Source organism: Rhinolophus sinicus, chromosome 3, assembly GCF_057876585.1.
Source record: "Rhinolophus sinicus isolate RSI-liver-muscle chromosome 3, RSI-T2T, whole genome shotgun sequence".
In the NCBI taxonomy this organism is placed as follows: domain Eukaryota; kingdom Metazoa; phylum Chordata; class Mammalia; order Chiroptera; family Rhinolophidae; genus Rhinolophus; species Rhinolophus sinicus.
In genome coordinates this window covers 43,067,962-43,095,210 of record NC_142503.1, presented here as the reverse complement: position 1 = coordinate 43,095,210, position 27,249 = coordinate 43,067,962, and the positions used below count along the sequence as shown (strand labels likewise).

The 27,249-nt window shown below is 39.8% G+C and overlaps 1 protein-coding gene across 10 annotated transcripts in view; it reads right to left on the bottom strand.

Annotated features, from left to right (window-relative positions):
- Window positions 1-27,249, bottom strand: part of MAST4 (microtubule associated serine/threonine kinase family member 4) — a 545,650-nt gene that overhangs the window by 169,659 nt on the left and 348,742 nt on the right. The window contains exon 2 of one of the 10 annotated variants that reach the window (XM_088796540.1): window positions 25,888-25,968. The exons of the other annotated variants lie outside the window; for them this stretch is intronic. Coding sequence (XP_088652666.1) covers window positions 25,888-25,968 — 81 coding nt within the window. The remainder of the gene's footprint in view (window positions 1-25,887; window positions 25,969-27,249) is intronic. 10 annotated transcript variants of the gene reach the window in all.

Below are 27,249 nucleotides of genomic sequence, written 5' to 3'. Positions count from 1 at the left end.
CTCGCTACCACAGAATAGATTAGGGCATAATTGCTTCTCTGAATGAAGTAGGAATTTAAGGTCCTATATTTCAGTCATGTCTTGAGATGCTTTCACTGGCACAATTCTGAAACTTGCTTATTTTTATTTTTCATCCAAAGAATCAGCATTTCAGGAGGAAATAACTAAAATCATAACATGCTATTTTCCTAGAAATAGCCCAATAAATTAAAAAAAAAATGTTTCCCCCAATGAAATCATATCTAACTGCCAAGGAAAGTTTCCAGATTCTAGGAAACTCTAGAATAGATTCACATTTAAAAGTTTCTAAGACTAGTTAAGTAACTTTAAAAAAAAATCTCATAGAAAAATATAACCAGACAAATTTATCATCAACTGAGAAATTAACATACAATAATTGTGGACCTATAGCTCTTTAAATTTGGGTATGAAAACTGACTTCATTAATAAAACACAATTCTAATTAAAATTGTTACTGATTTTCAAAATAAAACTAATAGAGTTTCCAAAACCATATAAAATTTTATTTTTATTTCTTTGGTAAAAGAGAATAAGCAAAGAATGAGTAATAAATGCCACCATAAATTTCACCTTATAAAATTATTTTAACTTCTTGTCACACTGAACCTTCCATAGAGCTGTCAACAACTGACAAACTCTAAATCTGAATTTCACTTCTGCATCTCACTATGAAACCTGAGTGGGCTTGCAGGAGAACAAATGCCCTAAGGGAGAGATCTAGAATAAAGCTACAAAAGCAAAATTCTTGGTGTGTAGATACATATAGAGTCTTAGACTCTTCTGTCATTGACTACAGATTTAAAAAAATTAATGAAAATCAGATGTGGAATATAAGTATCATTTAAAACAGAGATTTAAGATAGATGGTCTAAAAGGTATTTTATATTTTTACTAAAAATTACCATGTTTTACTTATTCTAGGAAAATGTTCCCATCTTTCTTGGTTGAAAAAACTTTTGCCTAGTGCGAATATGTGTTTAGTAGATTCGTGGGAACTCCCTTAAAAAATGTATCTGAAACTGTACTTCTTTCTTTAAAAGAGCTGGTTTTAAAATGTCAGTGGAGAAAAGGAATAACACTTTACTATATAAAATAGTATTTTCACTGGCCTACACTTGTGTGCCAGTGTTTAGTTTTGACCAAACACACACAGCTGCATCACTGCTGATCCTCCATTCCCGAATGTCACAGACTCAGGCCAATTTGCTTAAATAATTCTGGGCTCTCACGTACTTCAGTGAGACAATGAGAACCTCAAATGATCAATGATCAGCAATGAAGAGAAACAGCTCTCCCCAGATATTCTATAATGTTACTATTTTTGAAGTCTTGATGAGAATAATTGGCTTCCTAAAGGGAAAATAAGTAGCCTTAACCAGATTATGCACAAGGAGGAGAGAAAGACATAGTTAGAAGGTGGTTATGAGGATCTGAGACGAGTCAGAATTCAGGGTCATTTAAAAATGTCAAGGTTCTTGGAACTCTTACCTTTGGAGGCCCATATGACAAACAGTCAAACATTACCACATCCCACACTAAACCTTTTTCCCTATGAAACATGTTATAAGTATTTTATATTTTTGCTTCATATCTGAAGAACCATCACACACACCTGGTAATTTTCTTGAAGTGTAAGGATCTAAGATACAAATTGTTTTCAAAACTTACATTTTTGTGATTGGTAAAGGTAATGATTAATGAAGTTGATATATTATGTTTATAGCCAAATACCTTATTTCCTCTAATAAAACTATAAGCTACAACCTGATTTCAATCATGTTAAAATGTAAAAAATATGTTTTCATAGATAAAATATGTATAAATTTCAATTCTGCAATTTTCTTTTTTGTGTTTTTGAATCAAAATATCTTTCCACTTTGCAAACTCAAATCTGTCATAATTCTATGAATGGATGTCTTCGTGCTTGGGCAACTGGGTGTGTACGGAAAGGCAATATTGCACAGTTGTTGAGAACATGGATTGGAGCCACTGCCTGGGTTTGTAATTACAGCATCAATACTTATTAGTTCTGTGATTGAGTAAGTCATTTAACCTCTTAGTGCCTTAGGTTCCTAGTCTGTGAAGTGAAAATAAGAGTATTTACCTCACAGCACTGTTGCTAGGTTTATGCTAGTATTTTTTTATATATATATTTTTTATTTTTATTTATTTTTTTTTATGTTAGTATTTTTGTGTTGAGAATAGGGCCTAGAAGCATTAATCATGCTATGCTATTTCAAAACCAATGAATGAAGTGGTTCTGGAAAATCATTTACTTTCCTCAGCAAAACTGTCTTGAAGGAATTGGATGGATCCCACATTTGGGGCTGACATATCCATCTACCAAGTCCTACCGTGTTTCCCCGAAAATAAGACCTAGCTAGACCATCACCTCTAATGCGCCTTTTGAAGCAAAAATTAATATAAGACCTGGTATTATATTATATTACATTATATTATGCCCGGTCTTATATTATAGTAAAATAAAACCAGCTCTTATATTAATTTTTTTCCCAAAAGACGCATTAGAGCTGATTGTCCGGCTAGGTCTTATTTTTGGGGAAACACGGCAGACCAATGCCCTTAATTCTGCCTTTTCCTTCCCAGAGATTCTTCTCTAGGATAGGAGCAGGGGTGATCACAATACTAAGGGTAACTCCTTCCGGGTTAAGGGTCAATGAGTGAGGAAAGGATCAGAGAGAGTAAATACCTTTTCGCCCCAGAATAAATACTAGTGTCACTTTCCCTCTAGTGGCTGAGACATGTAATTACAACTTCCCCAGGTAACTAATTCTTTAGGTTAGCTGCATGCTCAACTTAAGTGAAGAGTGAGTTTTAAGCCAGTGCAGAGCAAGGCACAGAATAACAAATCATTGAGTTGTTTTTTCATTTAAATAAAGCAATATTAAACATGTGCACCCTGTGATAATAAGTAATCTTAGCATCACAAAAAGAGCAACTTTAATTAAATGTAACCCCATTGTAAGTATTTAACACCTACTTCAGTGTCCTCTAAGTACAGTCAGTGTAACCCACATGATAAATAGTTTTTTCTTTCCCTAAATTTTTTAATGGATGGAGCTCATTAGTTTACATAATCGTCCCTAAAACTAGGACAGTACTTCCACAGTCACTCTTAGTAAAATATTAATCCTACCAAACCAAATATTTGACATGATCTTAGAGTGTTTTCCTTAAAACATTAACTTCTCAGGGGTATGGGAGACAAAAAAAAAAGAAAAAGAAAAAGAAAAAGAAAAAAAAATACCACATCTTTCACTAGTTTTTTTTACATATGAAATATACATCACAGAGAACTAAATTTTCCTTAAGAGTATTGAAATTACTTTTTAGCAGTTTATGTCCTAAGCCATTTCAGCCACTTGGGCATCCAGCTCTTCTGAAAGGTTCTGATATTAAAAACACATTGCACAGGATTCATCAGCATACACTATGTGCTGTAAAATAAACTGTAAGAGTGTGACTTATTTTTCATTTATAAATTCACTTAAAAAGGCTAAAAAGTGTCACCTACAAGACATAGATCTTCCTAAACCAAGACGCTCCCATTTTTCCCCATAAACTTCATACAGGCATACACACACATTTTAACTGCAAAAACTTCTTATAAAATACAGCCATTAAAGAGTATATTTTACTTTTTCATGCTATTAAATATACAAACATCAAGAAATATTTTCTCTAGCACATAAAGTAGCACAAAGAATCTAGTAAATCTCCATGAATTCATATTTAGGATACTGAAAGGTGATAAGAGTACACACATGCATTTGAATATTTGTACGAAACAAAATATAGACAATGTTGGAGAAGGAAAAATAATCAGTTTTAGACATTTTTATTTAATGTGTTGATAATTCATCTAAGGGTTGATGTTCTCTCAGCATTTGGACACACAGGGTTAGAAATAAACAGAGCAAAATATGGACTGATATCTACATTTACAAATTCTCTTTCTATAATAAAGGTGAATTATTTTTCTGTTTAAAAACCTATGATCCCTACAAAACTAAACACATCCTTACCATCGGATCCAGCAATGTCACTCCTCAGAATTTACACAAAGGCGATGGAAACATATCCATACAAAAACCTGAATGCAGATGTTTATAGTAGCTTTATTCATAATTGCCAAAACCTAGAAGCAACCAAGATGTCCTTCAGTAGGTGAATGGATAAACTGTGGTACATGCAGACAATGGAATATTATTTAGTGCTAAAAAGAAGTGAACTATCAAGTCATGAAAAGACATGGAGGAATCTTAAATGGATATTACTAAGTGAAAGGAGCCAATCTGGTAAAGGTACATACTGTATGATTCCAACCAAATGACATTCTGGAAAAGGCAAAACTATGGAGACAGTAAAAAGATCAGTGGTTTTCAGAGGTTGGAGCTGCGGGGAAGGATGGATAGGCCGAGCAGAGAAGATTTGTAGGGCAGTGAAAATACTCTGTATGATACATGATGATGGATACATGTCATTACACACGTGTTCAAAACCACAGTGTGTACAACACCAAGAGTAAAGCCTAATGTAGACTGAGGACTTTGTGTGCTAATGATGTGTGAATGTAGGGTCGTCCATGGTAACCAACGTACCACTCTGGTGGGGAGTGCTGGTATGGGGGTAGGCTATGCAGCATGTATGGGGATGGGAGTACATGGTATGTGGGAAATCTCTATACCGTTTCCTCAATTTTGCTGTGACCCTAAAATTGCTCTAAAAAACAAAAGTCACTTAAAAATGTTTTTTAAAAACCTATATTTTAAGGCAAAGAATTTCTGTGATTACTGGCAAATTATTCTATTAAAAAAAGACAAACAAACCAACCTATGATCCCTACTGCCTACCAAAATAAAGGCCAGTTTGGTCTCACTTGGTCTCAGTCTCTCTCTCCAACCTCAGCACTTGACACTTCCTTCTGTTCTGTTCCCCACCCCTGCGCTCCCCAGACCTCATGGCTCCCTATGCTGTAATCACAGCACATGCCCTCAAACCATCCATATCTGCCCCCGCCATGCCCTCTGTGTAGGAGGGGCTTCCCTGCTAGTTCCTCGTCTTCCTGATTGGTATCTTTTCATCCTGCTACAGCCAAACAGCTCCCTACTGAAACTGAATCAGACAGAATTAATCCTCCCTCACCTTTTCTGTTATTATATTACAGTTAACTGTGTTCATGTCTGTTTTCCCTGCGGGAAAGTCATGGGTCACCCATCTGGGTAGCCCAGCTTCTACTGTGGGGTCATTATTGGAAATCAATACATGTTTGTAGGATGAGTGGGTGGCTCTACAATGTGTGTCTACATGTAGGAGGCTTCAAACATCTTTCAGAAGTAGGTGATATGCAAGTAATAAGTGAAACCCAGGTTTCCATCATTGCTGACTACGCAGTGCAGTTTTCATTACCATGTTAAATACATTGCTGATATGTCTCCCTGAGTCAATTGTTTCTATTCCTTTCCCATCCACCACACCCTTGTTCCACCTCCCCAGATCTTAGCCTTCCTCCAAGCCTGGCCTCCTATTGTACCTACCCTACAGGCCATTTTCAAGTACACAGACATGCGTAGGCAGGCTATAGGTCGAAGGAAAAGAAATAGGTTAAGTTGTAAAATCTCTCCAGGCCTACTGCTCCCATAAGGCTGGCACAAAAGATAATTCTGATTTGGCAACAGGGAAGGGAAAGGCCTCAAAACGGGTAGTTCTCAGGTATCCTGCAATGACCAAGAGCCTCAATTGCCCAAAAGGAAAATCTAGCACCTTTCAAGATAGAAATAATACAGATTTCAACTTAAGTGGCAATAAAGTATCATAAGGGTCTTTGTCCTTTATCAAGTGTTTCTTTTAGCTCCCACATTATTCTACCTCCCACTCACCTGCCTCTTCCCTCACTCACTCGCCACCCGTTGGCCTAATTCCATTGCCTATGCCCAGATCAGCACTGATCTTTTGACATCACGCTGCACAGGGGACCACTCTCCTGCTTGAAATTTCTTCACTCCCCTTCTGTGAAACCACTTGCCCGGTTGTCTCCTAATCCCTGGCCACATTTCCTCCAGTCCTCAGTTGGACATCTATAACCTGTGGTGTCTCAGGAACTGTCCTGGAGTCACTTCTTACTCATTGATTTTATCCAGTCCCATGGCCTATGTACCACCTACTGGCATACAAGTCCCACATTTGCTTCTCCAGACCTAACCATTCTTTGGAATTCCATAATCCACATGGGTATCATATAGGTATTTCAAACTCAACGTGAACAAAACCAAACTCTAAATTTTCTGCCACAAGCTGCTCCTCCCGATGTCTTCCCCACTTTGCTAAACAGACCCACCATCTACTCTGTTTCCTCAGCCAACAGTCTTGGAGCTGACCCTGAGGGGGTTTCCTTCAAACCCCTCTTCCAACTCATCCCCTGGGAGTCCTATGCATCCTCCCTTCAGAATACAGCCTGAATCCGACCACCTCTCTTCAGCTTCACCATTTACCCTTGGGTCCAGTCACCATTATCTCTCATCTAGACTACTGCCTACCTCTAAATTGAGCTCAGCCTAACCACTACCCAGCAGCCGGAAGAAACTATAAAAATACAAATCACGTCATGTTACTCACCTATTTCAAAACCTCAAGTGCTTCCCCATCAGTCTTAGAGAAAAGCCAATCCCTAACTCTGACTTATGGATACTTTCACCCCTGCCCATCTCCCACCTCATCCACACACCCTCCCCTTGCCCACACCAGTCTTCTTTAGGTTGCTCTTGCCCGGGTGATCTTCCACATTGAAAGCCTTTGCTTTGGTATTCTCATGGCTGTCTATTTCCAATCATTCAGATCCAGCTCACCTGTCACTTCCTCAGAGAAAAACAAGCGACCAGAACACCCTTTTTAATTTCTATGCAAATCACTTGTTACTCTCTGGTGTTTTCCTGGCTTTTTTATAGTAGGTCCTCTTTCCCCCATTCCCATAACCAACTAAGATATAAGCTTCTGAGAGCAGAGACCTTCTCCATCCTGTCCATTGCCGTATCCTTGAAGCCTAGGATATAGCCTCGCCAGCAGCTAATGCGCAAAATGAATCTGGCCAAAAGACTTTGAGAGGCATGGTCCAAAATGTTTCTGTCCTCCCTCTGTTTACATTTACTGATATTCAATATTCTACACTTCATAATCTGATATTGTAGGCTACATCTTTGTTCTTCTCCAGGATTTCTACCTTTAATAAGACTTCACAAAAGGTATACCACTGGAACAGACCTTCTGTCGACAAGTCACAACATCACATAAGGAAATAACTCCAAACTCCCATTCTTCATCCTCATCAGCTTCATAGCAACTATTGACTGATCACCTTCTCTGTGCCTGGTACTCCATCATCCTCAACCCTGAAAGAAATATGTTAAGTACCCCCATTTTGTAGATGAGGTGTACTGGGTCTCAGAGACACAATAGCGCCAAGTCCCTTAAAGCAAGGGACAAAGCTAGATGTGCCTTGCAAATGATAAGTTAGACATTGAATTGAATAACTCCCTATTTGCCGTTAAACCACCATCCTAAATCCCAACGTCTGTCAAAATCATGAGAATGATCAGATTGAGAGTCACACATTCAGGTTGCTGGAACAAAGCTAACGAGTGGCCATCTGTGATCATGGAGAGGAAGCACCACAAAGATAAGTGACATCAACTAACGTCTCCAGAGCTAAACCTATCTTGTGATTTAACTTAGGGTCTCACCCACAAATGCTGCCATTTATGATGGCACTAGTGACATTTCATATCCTCTCAATGAAGAAGCTACACATAGGTGTTGAGAGCATCAGAAAAGCTCACTGGCAATCAAGGGTTGGGACTTTAAACCATCTATCTACCTTTGTGAAATGAAGCCAGCTATACAGCCAAAGCAATACTCACCACTGAGCTCCCTAACTACAAAATGCTACATAAATGCTATGTGCTAAATAAAAGCTATAACTCTGATAAATGGGGTCGCATTCCTTAATACATATTGCAGTGTACTTCAGATTGATACTAAAACTAAATTTAACTAGACAATGAACCCTGGGTAGTTGGACAAATTAATCACCAGCAAAAGGGCACCACACTCCAACAGTGGGTACAGGCTGGCAATCTCCTTTGAACAAATTGCAGATAGGTACTTTAATGAGGGAGAAAATATGAGCTAACATAACTGTAGTCAAATCAGTTCCTACAGGAGGGAAAGCACATTAACTGATGTGCTGATATCCGCCGCCAAAATATCAGCTAGGGAGAACAAAAGGCTGTCAAAGCAAGATGCCATTAACTAAGCCAAGACAGCCCAGGCTTTCCACGGGCTGAAGCCGCAATCAGACATTCTCCTGGGAAACATGAGTTTTGTTTCTAATGTCAGTTCTTTAAGTGATTTTTATTGACGTAATGCTTTTAGGATTCTCTAGTTCTCGCTGACGACCAACAGGAGATTCCAAGAAGTTGTCATGATGACTTCAGATATACACACTTTGATAAATAATAAAAATTTCCTGTCATCCTTAACTACTCCTTTATGACATAACTTTCCTACCTATGCAGGTAATGGTGTCCAGACACATTCATAGCACTCGACTGCATTTCTGGGTGACCCTTCTCACCAAGTGAGACAATTTACCAAACGCTCACAGTAGTCCCGCTTTATCTGCAGGGGATACATTCCAAGATCCCCAGTGGATGCCTGAAATTGTGATAGTACCAAGCCCTACATATACTATGGTTTTTCCTACACATACATAATTATGATAAAGTTTAACTTATAAATTAGGCACAGTAAGCGATCAATAATAATAAACTAGAAAAATTGTAATATATTATAGTAAGTTATCTGAATGTGGTTTCTCTCTCTCAAAATATCTTACTGTACTGTACATACAGCATGGATACCCTGGACAAAGGGATGATTCATGTTCCAGGCAGGATGGAGTAGGATGGTGTGAGATTTTATCATGCTACTTAGAACAGCATGAAATTTAAAACTTATGAATTGTTTATTTCTGGAATTTTCTATTTAATATTTGTGAACTATGGTTGACTGCAAGTCACTGGAAACTGTGGAGAGCAAAACCACAGATAACTGTGGATGACTGTATTAGAATCAACTTTAGTCTCCTTAAGTAAAGGAAAAGACAGAAGTTAAAGGTGGGTGAGCCCAGAGGCCCAGACACACACACACACACACACACACACACACACACACACACACACACACACACAATGATTCCATGGTTCAGAACGGAATAAGGCTGATGACGATGTTAATAAAGAAAGAACACGCCACCTGCAGAAAGCTGAGATGTGCAAAGCCATCACACAAGGAGAAGCCGGGTCTTGGCCTTGCCACTTTCTAGTTTCTGAGACTCTGGACAAATAACTTAATCTCTGTAAATCCCAATTTCCTCACCCATAAAATGGGAAAAACACCACACCTTCTCCCACAAAGGGGAGGCCTCCCAACGCTAGGGGCTGCCTCAAGCATTACAAAAAAACTAAGTGGTGGAATACAGTTCAAATAAATAAACAGTAAGAATGACCTCACTGGGCTTTAATGAGGAACCCTTTAGAGTTTGTATGTGAGAAGTGTCCCTAAACTGGAGAGCCCTTCACAATTACTGAGACAAATTGATCTTGGCAGAGATGCTGAGTTTTCAATGCTTCTTCAGAAGCAATACCACTTCAGAGCGCTCAGAACCAAAGTGGGTCAGGGAGTCTCTCGAAAAATGAAATCCCACAATTAAATGGGGCAAAAATAAGGCAGGCCCTCGCCTTCCTTATCTCTCAACAGCCCAAATCAATTTACAGGGTGATGGAATGCATGCTCTCCAAGCATAACAAACGAGGAATTTTGTTTTGTTTTGTTTTACTCATTTATTTTTTTCAGAAGCACCTGAAGCTTCTGGACAATTTCCATCAAAATTAATTCAATGCAACTATGCCAATTTCAGAAGACAATTTCCATTGGCAAATCTACGCACAGGAGCTGCCACCCCCATCCTCATCCCTTCCATCACTACAGTAAGTACTGTTGACTGACCATAGTGTTTATTATTTTTTTCCCCGTTAAGCCCCCTCGGAATCCTTCTCAACACACATTTCTGAGTGGATCTTACCAGAGTGGTCAGAAAGACCTATCTATTATTAACCATGCCTAGAATAGAGAAATGATCAATTGCTTATAGTCAATGACCTTCCAAAATAAAAATGTCTACTTTGGGCTGATAATTTCCAAATAAATGAAAACATTAATATTAAACAGTTTCATTCATCAAATCAATATATTCAGCAATTCTAGGTAACATTTTGCATGCACCCCTCACTAGGAGGCTTAAAAATAAATAATGCTATTTAAAGTCACACATTGTATTTTATAATGAGATAATGTGGAAAAGGCGGCGGGTTACAAAATTTTGCCTTGCAAGTTTTTGTGCCCACATGATCTCCCCCATAGTCAATTGCACAGAGCTTTGGGGTCTCAGTCCAGTGTTATTTTTTTCTTTAGCACAATCCTTGTTCTTTTTGAGTAAAGAATGGTAGTCTGGCTAACAGCCACCCTGCCGTCCACCTCCATGAGAGGGGGAGAAGGAGAGAGCGAGACTTTTGCTACTGCTAGAATTCCTCAGGCTCCTCCTTGGCACCATAAGCAGAAAGAGCTCTTCTGCCCGGCTTCTGGGGCATCTCTAGAGGAGCTACAGGCTGTGGGCCCGAATCGAATTTCAGGCTTTTCAGGTGTTTCTCCAATGAGAGCACTTCCTCTCCAGTCAACTGAACTCAAGAAATCTCAGTTGCAGGTTGTAGTTGAACATGCCTTCCCAAGGCTAGTCCCTGCTGCCCGAACTGGAAACTGTTCACTTTTTATCCTTCATCTGGACCCCAACCAATGGAACAACGAGCAATGCGGATTTCGTAGAGCATGTGCCAACCCCTCACAGTTTAAAAGAGGCCTCTGTGTCTCTGTTGATACCCCCCACAGCTCCTTCCACATTATACATAAAGTCTTGGAAACACTTTGCAGCTCCGGGATGCGTCTCCAGCAGCATGTTGGATGTTTCCACTTGGTTGTTATGCCATCAATTTCAGACTGGAAATTGCTCAACATAATTAAAAGTGAACTTGTGATCTCCAATAGGGAATTTTCTCCTAACTTCCCTATTTCTCTCTGAGATACCACAATTCCTTCAATCTACATACTGCCTCCCACCCTTCAGAAGGTCCTGCGGACTCTTCAGTCACAATACCCTTCACGGTCTTCCTGCTGTTACTCAGTCGTCTTTCTGGTTCTGTTCGTACTGTTTCTTTTCTGCACTTTGCTTCTCTCCACTCTGTTCATACACTATTTCTCGAGTGCAGCAATCTTGTTAACCTGCCATTTTCCTGGTTAAAAACCTCAGACGGGTCCCACACTGAAATAATAAAAGCTAAGGCTTGTAGACTGGCCTGGGAGACACTCAACAGTTTGTTTCAAGACTTTCTATTCCATGAAAATCCCCACTATCTACACATTCTAGTTTCCCTTCAGCTCTTGAGCAAGCTCTGCACCCCTGAACACGTATCCACCCTCCCTTTTCTTCCCACTCCTCTGCTCACCCCTCATGACTTTCCTTTCTCCTCTCACTTACTTCGCTCCTAACTAACCTTCATAGTACGGTTCCAATTCTGCTTTTAAATTCCCAAATCCTCTGGCTGTCCCACATAGGTAGTCTTCATAATACAATCCTTTACATTTTAGGTTTTTTCCAGGTGTCTAGGCTTAACCAAATTATTACTTAAAACCAAAACAAGCTCCAAGAAAATCAGAACGTCTTCCCTTCTTGACATCTCCCACGGCATTCGCAGAGCAAGCCAACTGGAGTTGACTACGTTTTCTGACTGACTGATACGTTACAACTTACAAAGACTTTTAGGATGACTTCCTAAGAAGGCTGATTTCTAAACAGAGTCAAGTAGAATGGGTACATTTTAGGTCTTCCCTTGAACAAACGTACTCTCATTAGTACAGCTCACCCAAGGGCCATCTAACCTTGGAAGCTCTTAAACTGCATAATTTTTGGAGGGAAAGTTGGTTTCTGATTTTAATACTCTGTTAAAATAATCACGATATTTCAAAATAATCCTCTCTCATATTCATTCATAGGCACACTCACAAACTTATACATATAATAAAATAGTGCCTCAAAATAAGCAAGCAATATAAATTTTTTTGTGTGTAATTTTATAACAACACTACTTTCAGCAATAGATTCTGCATTGAAAAGTAAAATCCACTTTGAAGTTCCCAAGAGGCAGAGAATAGAAATGAAAATGCCTTTGGAGACAGGATAATTTTAGAGTTCCAAGTACTGAGTTCAAATCCTCTGCCCCATTGCCATATTTTTAAAATGCCACTGGAATGCACAAAGTTATGCAAAAACTGATAAAACAATAAAACAATTTTCTGTCACATTCTTTCAGTTCTGTTTTCACAAAAGAATATAACATCAAGTGGAATGGATTCTCACTTATTTTTCTAACTGTGGTGATATATATATATATATATATATATATATTTCTAATCTTTTGGAATGAAATAATGGTCGGTCAGTAGAAGCTCAAAGTATAGCCTGATGGCTTATGACACTGGAGGACAGTGACTGATGCCCAGGGAACTGTGAGGAGGAATCTGTCAGGCCAAACATTACCAATGGCCTGAATAAACAAAGCCACACATAGAGGCATTAGTATTTTATTCAAATGGGTATAGCTGCTGTTGTAATCGATGAATAAGGACAATTTTAAGTGTTCTAGAATTCACAGTCATTTTATGCTTTCTATCTTTTCTCAATCAAGAGACATATTCAGTCACGGTATTATGTGGTATGTTCTACAAAATGCCTGACATTAAAAAGGATCCCTCCCAGTCACAAAAGTGACGGTATCTTTATCACATCCCTGATGCTGACCCCACACATCAGACTAGCTGTTTCTTTGTCTGTTTCTCATACATGACTGAAAGCTCCCTGAGGGGAGAGATGGAATCTCATTTATCTTCATCTCCCCACCACCCCCGGCTCACAGAAGCAAGATGGTTACTGAATAAAATAGGGAACATGAAGGCCTATCACTGGGGTAAGTAGTGGGAGCAGCTGTGCAGGGCATGAGGCTGAAAGCGCAGGTCTGCAGCAGAGTCTGCAACAGGAGAATCTTTCTCTCTGGCTGCCAGAGAGACAGAGTGAGCCAAACCAAGTGCTTTCCAAGAGGGGTTAAAGGCCCTGGAAGCCTGGAACTGCAGTTAAGTCCGTGGCTTTTATGTGGATCCTTGGATAGGCTTACCCAGATCCCATTGCTTGTAACATGTCAAGAAGCCACCATGCACATGGAAACTGCAGAGGCAATCATTTCATGACAAGGAGCCAAAAATCTACTGTCATGTAGACACCAAGGGATTCTCTCTTCCGTGCATATATAGATAGACATGTGGCCACACACATGCTCAAAGGCGTTCAAAATCTGGAAGGTTAAAACAGCACTTGAAAAGGGAATAAGTCGCCTGGACTACGGGAAACAGGGCTGGTCATCTTCCAACTTTTTAAATGTCTTTATGCTTTAAGGGTGCCCTTGAGGTTCCACACGTCTGGCCCTGATCTCTCAGGCCACAGTGGTCTGTCTCTTTTATGAACAAATTTTTATGAGCAGTCTGTACTGTTCACTGGTTCTAGTTATTAGAAGGAGGCAGGGTACTAGGACAAAAGGAGCCCTGGACTAAGAAAACCTGGTTCGAGTTACATGACTCCCTGCAGCCTTTGCTCCTTTTTCTATGAAACGGAGGTAAAAGTGCCAACCACATAGCTCCCCCATGGTTATCTGACAGTCACAATAAAAATCAGAGAATGTACAGTTCACCATTATATTTGGTTCCCATAACTTCTATAATAAATTACCACAAACTCAGTGGCTTAAAACAACAAAAATATATTAATCCACCTAATCACAGTTCTAGGAGCCGTGGTCCAAGACCTGCATCAATAGGCCAAAATCAAGGTGTCAGCAGGCCACGTTTCCTCTGGAGGGGCTAGACAGGGAGAATCTATTCCCTGTTTCTTCTAGCGTCTCTGTGTGTGGAAATCCCTCTGCCTCTCCCTTATAAGGAGGCTTGTGATTGGATTTAAGGCCTATCAGAATAATTCAGCATAATCCCTTCATCTCAATATCCTTAAATGAATCACACATGCAAAGGCTGTTTTTCCAAATAAGAGGATATCTACAGGTTCCAGGAATTAGGATCTGACAGCTTTGGGCCACCATTCAGCCCACTGCTTCTATCGACTAACTACACTCTTAACACACAATCCCTGGCCCTTCTTCTTCTCTTAATTCTCCTCATCTAAACTGGAATAGAAATTCTTTGAGGATAAGCAGAACTCTGCACGTCCCGTGAGGCTTTTAAGGTATCATATACTTAGTAATAAATAATTATTTATTCATTTAGAAAATAAAACTTCTATTTCACTCCATTTTTAGTTACCAGCATGAGATCCCACATAAAAACTATAACACGGTGTCAAGTTTTTCATTTTTTTTTAATTCTAAAATAGCCAGACCTTCTGTTCAAAGAAGTTTGAAGAAGGAGAAATTGTATCCTAAATGCTTCCACTGTCACTGCCAAGTGCCTTGCAGGGAATGTCATTTGTGACGTACTGTTAGTAATGGTTGCGAATATCACCAGAATCCCAAGGCAGGAGAACTACGAGAAGTAAAATTGCAGCAAAGTCCAAATGAATGAATGTGAACCCCCTGCAGCCTGATTCTTCTCAGTGTCAAAAAATAGAAAACCAATAGCTAATGTAAAAGACCTTGATGTAGGCTCAAGATGGGGAATTCATACATTCATTTTTTTCCAACAGGTTATTTGTTGAGAATATACTATGTACCAAACTCCAGAGACCCAGTGGTGAACAAAATAGGTAAATCCTAGCCAGTTTTGGTGGTTTCATTCTAGTTGGGAAAGATGAACAAACAAACAAACAAATGTTATATATCGAGTGGAGATACACACCACAGGAAATACCATGAAGCAAGTTTAAAAAGGGGTGGGGAGGGCTCTCCTAGGGGGACTGATGAAGGCCTCTGTTGCAATGACACTTAGTACAGATATTAAGAAAGTGAAGCAGATCAGGTGATTGGGGGTGAGGAGAAGAGTGTTTCTCTTGCTGTTCTGTACAACTAGAACATTTTGTGCCACAGACTGAAGTGCTCAATGACTAATGGGGTCATGTCAAAAGGGCCCAGGAGTCTGCTTCTGCTTGAAAGGCTTCCCACTGACGAATTTTAGGACAACCTGACCAACAAAAAAGGGTTATGGCCATGGATTATTACATAACAAATATGTATTTGTTCTCTATTTTATTCCTTAAAAAATGGATGAATCAATAGTAATACTCCTAAAAATGGGAGAGGAAGGAGGAAAAATCCTTTTTCAACTGAAAATCACTAGCTAATATAGAATTAGAAAGCTGTCATTCAACATACAGCTAGAGAGTATCTGAGTCAATTAATAAGGTCATCAGTAAACACAAAAACCACTGGATGAAAGCTTGTTGAGAAGGGGATAGTCACGTGAACTCAAAATGTCACCCCAGAGATTACTTAATAAAGCAAAAGGAGTAAACAGCACCACAAGGGGGAAAATCTGGCAAACACCAGGTTTTGGACTTCCCCATGTGATGCTATGAGGAAAGCATCATCATCTCCCATTCTTGCCTAATATGTTTGACCTAAATCTAGTGATGAAGAAACCATGGGATAAATTGAGATTGTGGTTGGGATAGTCAACAAAACAGTTGTCATGTACTCTTGAAAAATGCCAATGTTAGGAAAAGACCAAAAATAAAATAAAGTAAAGTAAAATAAAATAAAATAAAACTATTCTACACTAAAGGAGACTAAAGACATGAAAACTTAATACATAATCTTTAATTAGATCCTGGATTTAAAAAAAGAACTATAAAGAACTATTTTTGAACAATCAGAGTAATTTGATATGGACTGCATATCAGGTAATAGTTGGATGATGTTCAATTTGGAAGTACAATAATGATATAATAATATTATGGGTATGAGGGAGAATGTACTTGTTTTTAGGAGATAAATCTTGAGGCATTTAGGGGTGAAGTGTCTGAATATCTGCAAACTACCCTCAAATAGATCAGTAAAAAAATTAAATATATATATATATATATATATATATATATATATATATATATATATGCTAAAAGGGAAGGAAGCAGGAAGATAAAGCAAGTGCGGCAAGTTAATTGGTGAATCAAGGTGAATATGCATGCTGATTGGACTATTCTTCCAAAATTTTGTGTCGGTTTGGGATTTTTTTTAAAGGTGAAAGGGTAGGGGGAGAATATTTCAGGAACAGGGGACAATAGGCCCTGACACGAACAGGCTTAGAGCGGTCAAGATAAAGCAGAGTCCAACGTGGCCAGAAGGAAATGAGTGAGAGGCATCCTCGGCAGGACGGGAGGGCCACCACTGGAAGGCGTTAGCAGACAAGTGACAAACACTACAAAGATCACTCTGAGAGCTAGATGGAGACTAGGTCATAGGAGGGCAAAGACTGATCCAAAGCAGGAGGGCAGGTTAGGAGGCAAATCCAGGGAAAAGTGATGGACTAAGGTGGTCCACAGAGATGAGGAGGAAAGTAGATCACGAAGGGAGAATGAACAAGATTTCCTAATAGATAAACGCACGTGCACTCATCACACACACTGAAAACAAAAGAGAACAATTAAAGATGACATTTTGACTCAGAACTTGCTTGACATTGAGCCAAATTCCTATTTCACGTAAAGAGGAAAAACACATCTGATACCGTTGCAGGAGAATAAATGTTCCCTCACTTTGTGGTAACTCCATACTGTTTTACTACCTAGATCCAGTAATAATTCAGCTGACCATACTGTCACGGGAAAAGTTAGAGAAAAGCAAAAAAAAAAAAAAAAAAATCCATGAACTTTAGCCCATCTCCTTTTTGCCTGGGACCATTAGCACAGCTATCCCAGTTTCATAATATCTCATCAGTCACTGTCATGTTCAATTAGAACATGCAACATCCTTGCTACAAAAGTCAGGTTTTGTAGTTCATTTTGAATGCTGCGTTTCCAAGAGCAATATGAAGCTAATAATGTTAAAACAGAACAGTCATCTTGGAACTTTTCACAAATGTTACCTAATTAATTCTTACACCACCTCCAAGAGATATTATTATCCCCGTGTTAATGCTGGAGAAACTTGAGACGTTGCTTTTTTAAAATCCTGCATTTGTATCACTCCTCTTACTGAGACACCTCTGTGCTTCACATTATCATTACAATCTTATGCTTTCAAAGAATATCACAATTTAATTATCCTTATCAACAGAGTAGGTGGTAATAGCTGTAGCCACATTTTAAGTGTAGGAAATAGTTTTTTTAAAACAATGATGTGAAATGGCGTTTTCCCTATAAAATAACGCTGTACCAAAATGGAATATAGGGCAGAATCTTCCCCCGCCCCCAATACACACACCAAAATAATTTTTTCATTTATGCCAAGGTGATCTAATAAATAAGCGATAACGGCTGAAGCTGCATAGAGTAATTTCAGTATATTCTAAAACCCAAATTCCAAAAGTTGGTTCAGTAAAGTCATCACAAGATTGGTCCAGGAAGCCTATGTAATTCACAAAGAACATTCTTGAGCGATTAGAGCCAAAGGAGTGTTTGATGGTGGGTGCTACAAACGAAGTTTCCTGGCTCCTTGCCCATGGTGCTCCTTCTTCGGGCCTAAAAAGGCTTGTCTTCTAATAGGGCTCAAATGGCCTGGGACCATCACAGCAGTGATGAGGCAGTGTCATCCCCACAGCAGCAGCAGGGCCCCTGGCTGAGCGAGCTGGGCACAGACGGCTCAGGTTAGAGCAGCGGCAGATATCAGAACCGCTGGGGCCCATGGCCTGATTTCCAAAATGAAACCAATTTAACCCTCATTGCATCATTCTAGGCTCTAATTTTTTTTTTTTTTTTTAAAGAGGAATGTAGGGCATCACAACTCAAAACATGCTCCCCCACCCCATAACTGTGCTCTCAACAGAGGACTGAAAATTTACGTGTATGGTGAAGTGAACCAAGCAGAGGAGCCCTGGACGAATAAAATCACCTCCCTTGCGAATAGAATATTCTATTCTGAATGCAGATGTAAATGACTGCAAACTGAAGTGTGCTGAAGGAAAACGCAGACAGTGCAGCTTTGTGCCATAGACTGAGAGTGGCTCTCTCTCCAGATGCTGGAGTTTGAACCAGATCGGGCCGCTTTCTAGATATAGTAAGTGGATATAATTTGTCGTCCAAACTTGGAGGGTTTCAAAGTGAATAGGGACACTTTTCATAACCACACTGGGACAATACACATACATAGACCCGAACTTGGGCAAACCGAGGTGTATATTTCTAGAGATAGGTCTGTTTCTCTGTGCCTCAGTTTTCACCTCTGTAAAATGACAATAGTACCCTTTGCCTCACAGACGTGGTGCGAGAACCGCGTGAGTTAATATATGTGAAGCACTAGGGTCAGCATAGCAAGCTCTCAATAAAGGTTGGAAACTACACTACTGCACGTGCAAATATCTAAGTTAGCAATTCTGGCTTCCCACTCAAGTCAGTAGACCAAATAAAAATATCAACATGAAAAGGTGAACGCAAAACAAAACAAACAAACAAAAAAAAATGAGAATCATCATGAAAAGAACCAAAGCCCCGGAACAGCTCTGAGGCCTGGCATACGGAGACACCTACCTATGCGTGAGTGAGGCTCTAGGAAGACTCCTGTGCTCCAGGGACCCAAGGGACCTGGAGGTTCTGCTTGCCATGTGACCTCACAGGACCTCATCCCCCAGGCTCAGTACCTTTATAATAGGTAACTTATAATATCAGTTCAAAACATAATGTGTTCCAGAAAGATGGAAGGAAACTACCTGAGCATCTGTCTGCAGGAAATGTATTAAACTCGCCTTTCCCTATTACTGCTAACCACATGAGTCTATAGCCACCTCCCCCCAGCACCCCGATACCATAGACCTATCATCTCATTTCCTCCTTGGATTCTTAGAAGCAACAGAAGCCTCCAGGTGGTGGCAGAACCCGGGTGGAGCCAAGAGAAGTGCTAACTGGCCTGTCCACACCTCCACCGCCCCTGCAGTGATGTTGGAGATTGCCAACCTTCCCCATCTCTGCCCGGCCCCACACGACAGGCCCAGCAAAGTGCTGATCATCAAGCTCATCTCTGCTCAGCGGAGCTGTTCCTTGGAGAACCTGCACTCAACAAATTCCGTCCGACATCTCAATTCAGAAATAAAACTCAGGGATGCATAAGGCAATTCATTAAACCATCGCATTCACAAAAGCCTAGGGACTGGTATCCGTGGAGTACAAAAAAATTACCATCTGGTGCCAACTTCTTTAGATTTTTTTCAAAGAGAGAGAATAAAAATAAAATTTAAAAAAATGGTCCTGCTCATCCTATAAAGTAAATGAAACTAAAAAGGTTTGGAAGTCAGGTGACTTTGCCACACATCCAGGCTTCCTGTGAAAAGGAGATACAAAAAATCACAACATATTGCCACAGATTTGGTAAATGCTTATTACGTCTGCCCCTCACCATGGCAACAAGTGAAATGAGGGTAATTCAGGCAGCCGTGAATACTCAGTAACCTTTCTAGCAGCAACGGGACAAAGAGACAAGCTCCTAGAAAAACTGTCAATTGTCCCTGATGCCGTCTTCTTTTAAAGAAGTGTCTTACCTGTCCTGGCCCCTACCCTTAGGTCCCACTCTTGCTAATACAAATTTATCATGCAAAATATCTCTAAGCTATTACTCTTATATTGTCAGTGAAGGTGGGATTTGCAGATGAAGACACTGAAGGTCCATGAAGTTCATGACTTGCCCAAGGTCACAAAGCGTGTATGCGGTGGGGGCAGTGACCAACACCCAGGCACCTAGTGTGTGGGGCCCCGAAACTCAGTTCCTCCAGGGCCTGTCAGGTAACGTGGGTGCCGGAAGCTATTCAGGCAAGGTCTGCAGTGCACTGAAGAACAGGAGCCCAGTAGAAGAAGGGAGGCAATGACCTAGCTATAGACTAGAGAGGGATCACACCATGAGGGAATACTGAATTACTGAAGGACCGAGGGCTTTGGTTGTTTGCAAAAGTAACCCGCCCAAAGTCCCCAATTCAGAACTCTCTTGTTGGTTCAAAGCACATTCAATGACAACCAGGAATTAATTATATTAAGTATCTACTATAGACCAAGTGCTATTATAAGTGCCAGGGAAGATGGCAGTAAGCAAGACAGACTGGCCTCTTCTCCATGGAGCTTACATTCTAACAACCTGTCCTTAAATTGACTTGTTCTCTTCAGGGTGTGATCTGCCATGACTTCTAGAACATTTTCTCTGTCCCACACCATAACCAGGCATAATCTCTAATATACCCTGAGGTTTACCTTCCTTTAATAAAGACTTTCTGCTTTGTCCTTGAACTTCACTTTACTTATAATTGATACCTGGTCACTTTTTACATTTGATGGCTATAGTTTAATATTTATGGAAGAATCAAAATGCATACCCTACCTTTCAGGGTATCAGCACCATTCTCAAAGCATACATACCACATATGTGTATGCCATGTTTTGAGTACAGGTGAAAACATGAGAACAGGCTTGAGTCCCAGGGAATAACAGCCATCCATTCCCATCCATTCATATTTATGGAAACTAGACTATGTATGCCAGGCACCATTTTAGGTGTGCAGTTACACATGTGGGGAAAAATAGACAAAAACAATGTTCCTAGCGGAGTTTATAGCATGGTGGCAATATTCTTCTCTGAAACTGGTGCTGTATCCTACCAGCAGTGTGGCATGGCATGTGTGTTTTTAGTTACAGCTGAAACAGGGAGACAGGGACTTAGGAGCAGAAATGTCATACCTGCTCTACTGCCAACTCCAGCAAAGCTGACTATGTGTCTATTACCTTGAGACTCCAGGAACCAAACTGAAAGCCCAAGAAAAGAATGGAAGGAATAAAATAGAAGGAGCACGGGAAGTGCAGTAGATTCTCTGATGGTTGCCATTCACTCAGAAGTTGGGCCATGCAATGGAGATACAAAAGTCTATCACTGCATTATGACAGAAATCTCACTGAGTCGTGGTGGCCAGCCCCAACCTACTTTTGGGTCCCTATTGAGGGCAAGGCATGCTAGATGCCAATATAGATGCCAAGAATGTAAAATGAGGTAACTTCCTTTGGAATCCTGCTATCTAATCATAGTTGAGATTACAAGCTGGCTTAGGTTACATTCACATTACTCAGGAGGCACTGATGTCATCACTATATGAACAGCCACTAAACGGCTGTCAACTTACGCACTATGGACTGTGGAAATCCTGAATGTCTATGGTAGCTTCCGAAGGGGGAAAGGGAAGGAAAACAAAAATTCCACCTCAGGTTTTTAAGATGTTCTCTGTCACATTGGTACTGATAAACTGATAGTCTGGCCATTTGTTTTTCTTTTTTTTTAGCTTGTGGACCAGTTGTGTATTTTGCCTTTCTCCAGCTGTGCTAGAAGATCACAAAAGTGTCAAATTTCAGAATGGAAGGCCCTTTGGGAATAATGTGGTCTAATACTCCACTGAATACAAAAATGACCTCCACATCTTTCCAGCTAAGTGGGAACTTGACCTTCTAGGGAAACTTCCAGTGGCATAAAACTGATGGTCTGATGGGGCAGCCCTTTCCACATCCAGAAAACTTTCTTAGAAAATCCTTCCCCTCATACTGAGTCAAAATTTGCCTTGCTGCAGCCTCCCTGCAGCAGGGCAAGGTTTCATTCTTGAGACATACCAAACTAAACGTAAATTTCATTTAGCAATTGAGCTGCCTGAAGCTGCAGATCTCTTATTTCTGGGCAACCTTCAGGAAGTGTGCGCTGGAAAAGCCCAGGGAGATGGAGACCTAACTCACGTTTCAGCACAGTCTGCCTCCAGGGCTTTACTATGAAAGGAACAGAATCTTCCATTGCCATATTTAGAAACTCTGGGGCAGCCGGATGGCTCAGTTGGTTAGAGCGAGAGATCTGAAGAACAGGGTTGCCGGTTCGATTCCCACTTGGGCCAGTGAGCTGCGCCCTCTACAATTAGATCGCAGACAATGACTTGACTTAGAGCTGATGGGCCCTGGAAAAACACACTGTTCCCCAATATTCCCCAATTAAAAAACAAAAACAAAAAATAAAACAAACAAACAAAAAGAAACTCTGCGTGTCAGCTCCTCCAAAGAGCAAAGATGCAGTTGATGCTCATAAAAAAGAAACAAAGAAGAATCTGACGCATCATAATCACTGGGAGAAAAGAAAGGTCTGTTCAGGGATGAAATAAATGCTCTTTTGTGTTAATATCATGAACATATTTGGGATCTCCATAATTAATATTAGATGATCATTGGAGGGCACACTATCAGATAAACCCAATTCCAAGCTGCCCACCACACATCCCTACTTATAGATGTCTCAATCTGTTCAAGGCCCGACTCATCATTACTATATTTCCCTCTTTCTCCAACTCTGCTTTCTGGGGTTCCATTCAACTAATGCTAGCAATCTCAGTGTCCATCATTCATGCAAAATTATCTACTAAACACCTACTGTGGGAAACTTTCTTTCATCAACTTCTATGACAAAGATTGCTATTTACCAAATTCATATTCTCTGTTTCTTAGACACATGCAAGCTATATTTTCCAGCCTCCTTTGCCCTTAAGTGTAGTCAGAGTACAAAATTCTAGGCAATGAAATGTGACTGGAAGTGATGTGTGCTTCATCTCTCATGCTCTTGCCCTTTCCACCAGCTGGATGTTGATGCCCAGGGCAACCTTGAAGGCCATCTGCTGAATACTCCCTGGATCCCTAAATGACTGCGTGGAACAGATCTTCTCCCACACTCCTGGTCTGTGAGAATTATAACTGTATTATTATATATTTATTTGGTGGTTGATTTGTAAACAGCACTGTTAATACAGCTTCTACTTCCAATTCATTTATTTATTCTTTAATAAACATCTCAAACACTTACTATATTCTAGGCATTGAGAGAGGCACCGGGGGAAAAAATGGCTAAAGGAGGTCAAAAGTTCTACCTAAACCAGATAACTAAAACTCAGTGTAAATGATCTCACAGTACTATGTACGTCTTACGTTAGTCACAGTGGAAATATCTGAGACTTCATTTCGAATCCCAGGCTAGTTAAGCTACTTAATCTCTAGGCGTGTTAGCATCTTCATCTATAAACAGAAGCAATATTCTTTCCTTCCTCAGTAGTCTCAGGTGGACTGAATTGAATGAAATAATGTAGATGAAAGCAGTTGGTCAACTAGAAAGTATTTTGCAAACATTCATTGAATTCATTGCAATTGTCCTAATCCAGGATTTGTTACTTATGTAATATTATACTAGCATCCTTGTTGGAGTTTCTCTCTAAAATCCAATCTAGTCTCAATTCTGGTAAAAGTAAATTTTCTTGTGTGAAATCGGATTGGTTACTTCTTTATTCAAAAGAAATCTTCCAGGGGTCGGCCCGGTTGGCTCAGGCAGTTAGAGCTCCATGCTCCTAACTCTGAAGGCTGCCGGTTCCATTCCCACGTGGGCCAGTGCGCTCTCAACCACAAGGTTGCCAGTTCAATTCCTCAAGTCCCGCAAGGGATGGTGGGCAGCGCCCTCTGCAACTAAGATTGAACATGACACCTTGAGCTGAGCTGTCTCCCGGATGGCTCAGTTGATTCTAGCATGTCCTCTCAACCACAAGGTTGCCAGTTTGACTCCCGCAAGGGATGGTGGGCTGCACCCCCTGCAACTAGCAACGGCAACTGGACCTGGAGCTGAGCTGCGCCCTCCACAACTAAGACTGAAAGGACAACAACTTGACTTGGAAAAAAGTCCTGGAAGTACACACTGTTCCCCAATAAAGTCCTGTTACCCTTCCCCAATAAAATATTTTTTAAAAATCTTCCACTCTGAAATGTTGACAAAATGAAAGTCAAAATTTTTAGCTCAGTATTCAAAACCTGACATAACACGTTCCCAAATTAATTTTTAAGTCCATACCAACTCTGTGTAACTCCATGCTCTTCTTCTCTTCTGTCCATCCTATGTTCCAGCTATACACATCATTTCTACAACGTGCCACACACTTCCTCACCTCCTTGCCTTTGATTTATTCTTTGTCTAGTTTTGTCCTTCACCACAAACTCGCCCATTGAAACACCAAGATTTTTAAAGGTCCAGCTCAAACATAACCAGTTCCAAAAAATCTGTCTTCAAAAATACTCTTCAGAACTTCCTCCTCCTCTGTACTACCATAGCATTTACTCTGACACTCTTTTCTCTTCTACTAGTGATAGCACCTTCATTTTGAATAGCCTATTGTCTTGAGAAAGAAAAATAAAGAAAATGCAAACATTTAATGAAGACCTGTTACAACTACTTTGGTTGGATCACCCAAAATAGACAAATTACAAGAGTAATGGAGTTCTATGCATTGTTAGAAAACTATTCCTATGCTTTAGGATCTATTATATTCAGAGGATGCTTTATAAAGCTATTACATGGAACTTTCATGTTGAAAGTCACTTTTATAATAATAAATATAATCCTGTCAGTAAAAGAGTAGAACCAAAGTTCAAAACCATTAATCCATTTCCCCCGTCAATTCTTCTTCACAGATTCTAGTTCAGTCTTATGTTAGAAAAATGAGAGGAACAAATTTGTTAAATTGTTCCACTGATATCATCTAAGCATAAAGCTTTTAAGTTAGTATTTTAAGGAACTGGCCATGAGTGGCAAATTTTTCATTCATTTGCATTTATAAAAAAAAGTATTCATTAATAAATAATTTAAGTCACTCTTTCCATCAATGAGAGCTTGATTCTACTTTCCCCCTTATGATTAAAAGGAAAAAAGACAGGAGGGAATGCTGGGTATTCTATGTGTATCTTCTGATTAGATACGGGAAGACTCACTATATCCATAGATATTGAATTCATGAAGATTCCATTAGAACATATGTACTATACATACAACACCAGAAGTATTTTCTATCATGTATTCTTGTCACAAACTGGGCTAAAATGCAAGTAGAGTTCCTTGGTGCAATTCTCTAAAGAACAGTGAAAAAGAATTTATATAGCTGCCTATGAGTGAAGTGGTGGTGGGGTACGTAACTGGGCATTCTGAAAAAGACTTAAAAATACTAATCCGTTTAGACACTTTAAATACTTTAGCCTGTAAACAACAGGATACAAAATAATTTGTGGCAACAGATATTATGATACTCTAACACAAATTAGGCAATGTTTTCTAGAAATTGCAATAAATCGTATCATTGTAAGAGATGGATGAAAAGTTGTACAATTTAGTGCAGCTCGTTTCCTAAGGAAGCAATAGGACAAACCGCAATATTCACACAGGAGTCAAACAAACAACTAATCACCAGACAGTATGTGAGGTACTAGTAAGATGTACTAAATGGCATAAGCACAGCACCTTGTCTCAGTGCTCTTGTAAGTCATAAACAGCTCAACCAGTTTCCTCTCTCTCTATGTTAACACAAGGATGACAATTAAGAAAAAAAAAACCCACAACTATGTATTGTGTACTGTAGAGTCCCGCGTGTTCAACCGCCACGGTGGGAACAGGGGAAGGGACAGGGAAGACGAAGCCCCACGAACCCCAGCCGGCGGCACTGGAGTGCGCTTACCTCCAGAAGTGAAAAGCGAAGAGAGGACTACAGGGGCTGCCTGGGCTGGATGGGGTTGGACTCAGGCTCCTTGGAGTGAGACTGAAAGTTAAAATAATATCATTCCAAGTGGGAGAAACGATGGCAGTAAAAATAGCATAGCTCATTGAAGGGACTGTGTTCCCTTTAGGCCAGAATCACTATGACATGCCTATCAATACCACCGGGCAATCATCTAATCACTTGTCCTTTGTCAGCTCTATCATATGGAACAAGTACAATGCTTCCTGCTGAAATGCACATTGGCAACACGACTGCTGCCATTTTCATTTGTGCCTTTCCTTTGTCACAAAGCAACTTGGCAGCTATCTTCGACGTGTGATTTTTTTTGCAAAGAAAATCCAGTGCTGTTTTATAATGAGTATATTCTATTTCTGATTAAGAATCAGTGGTAAGCCTGTAGCAGAACTAAAGGGAAGTAGTTACCCTACAATAGAAAATTCAAGTTAAAAATTGTAGTTTTCAAAAAGCAAAGCAACAAACATTTCCATGTAGGGAAATATGTTTTTAAGTACTTTGCAGTGAAAAGCACCCAACAAGATTTTCTCTAATCCTCAGGGGTAATGATTAAAAGTGTTCTTATATTCATGATAAATAACTTCAAAATTCCTTACACATAGTTATAAACTATTTTACTTTCCAGAGAGGTATTTTCAAATCCATCTGTCAATGACCCACTATAATCCCCACCGCCACCAACCCATTCACCCCACCAAGTGTATTTACCAGCCAACTCTCAACTATGCATCATAGGGTGATGAGCTTACAGTCCATTTATCTTCTTTTCCTTTTAGATTCGTGTCTCTTCTCTTTTAGAGAAGAGAGAAAACTTTCAATTTGTCAGATAGCTTACTTTTATAAGAATTTTGCCAATAGATCTATCAACGTATGAAGCTAATGTAAATCATTCCCAATTATTTTCACATGGCAAAATCAAAATAAGAATTAGCTAGGTATTCTGACACCAGTTCTTAGGCTGAAGTGAGCACTAGATACTCCTGCTATAGTGCAACGAGTTTCTTAAAGAATCTTTTGCTGCCTTTTCACTGCACCATGACTCTGCATGATACCATGTTTTCCTAACTTAGAGAACAGGGTCTTGGAACAGAGCTACTTATTGGCTCATTCCAGCTGGTTGTTGTGCCCTTCGTGGAACAGAGACGTGGCAACAGCAGCTAAAATCAGATTCGGACTTACAAAATTCTTAATGCCATCTCCTTTTCCCGTTATATGGATAATTGAGACTTGGCTGGATTTGCCTTAAACTGAAATATAAAATTATCATTCAAAATGCTCCAATTTATTAAACAAAATGTTTCAACA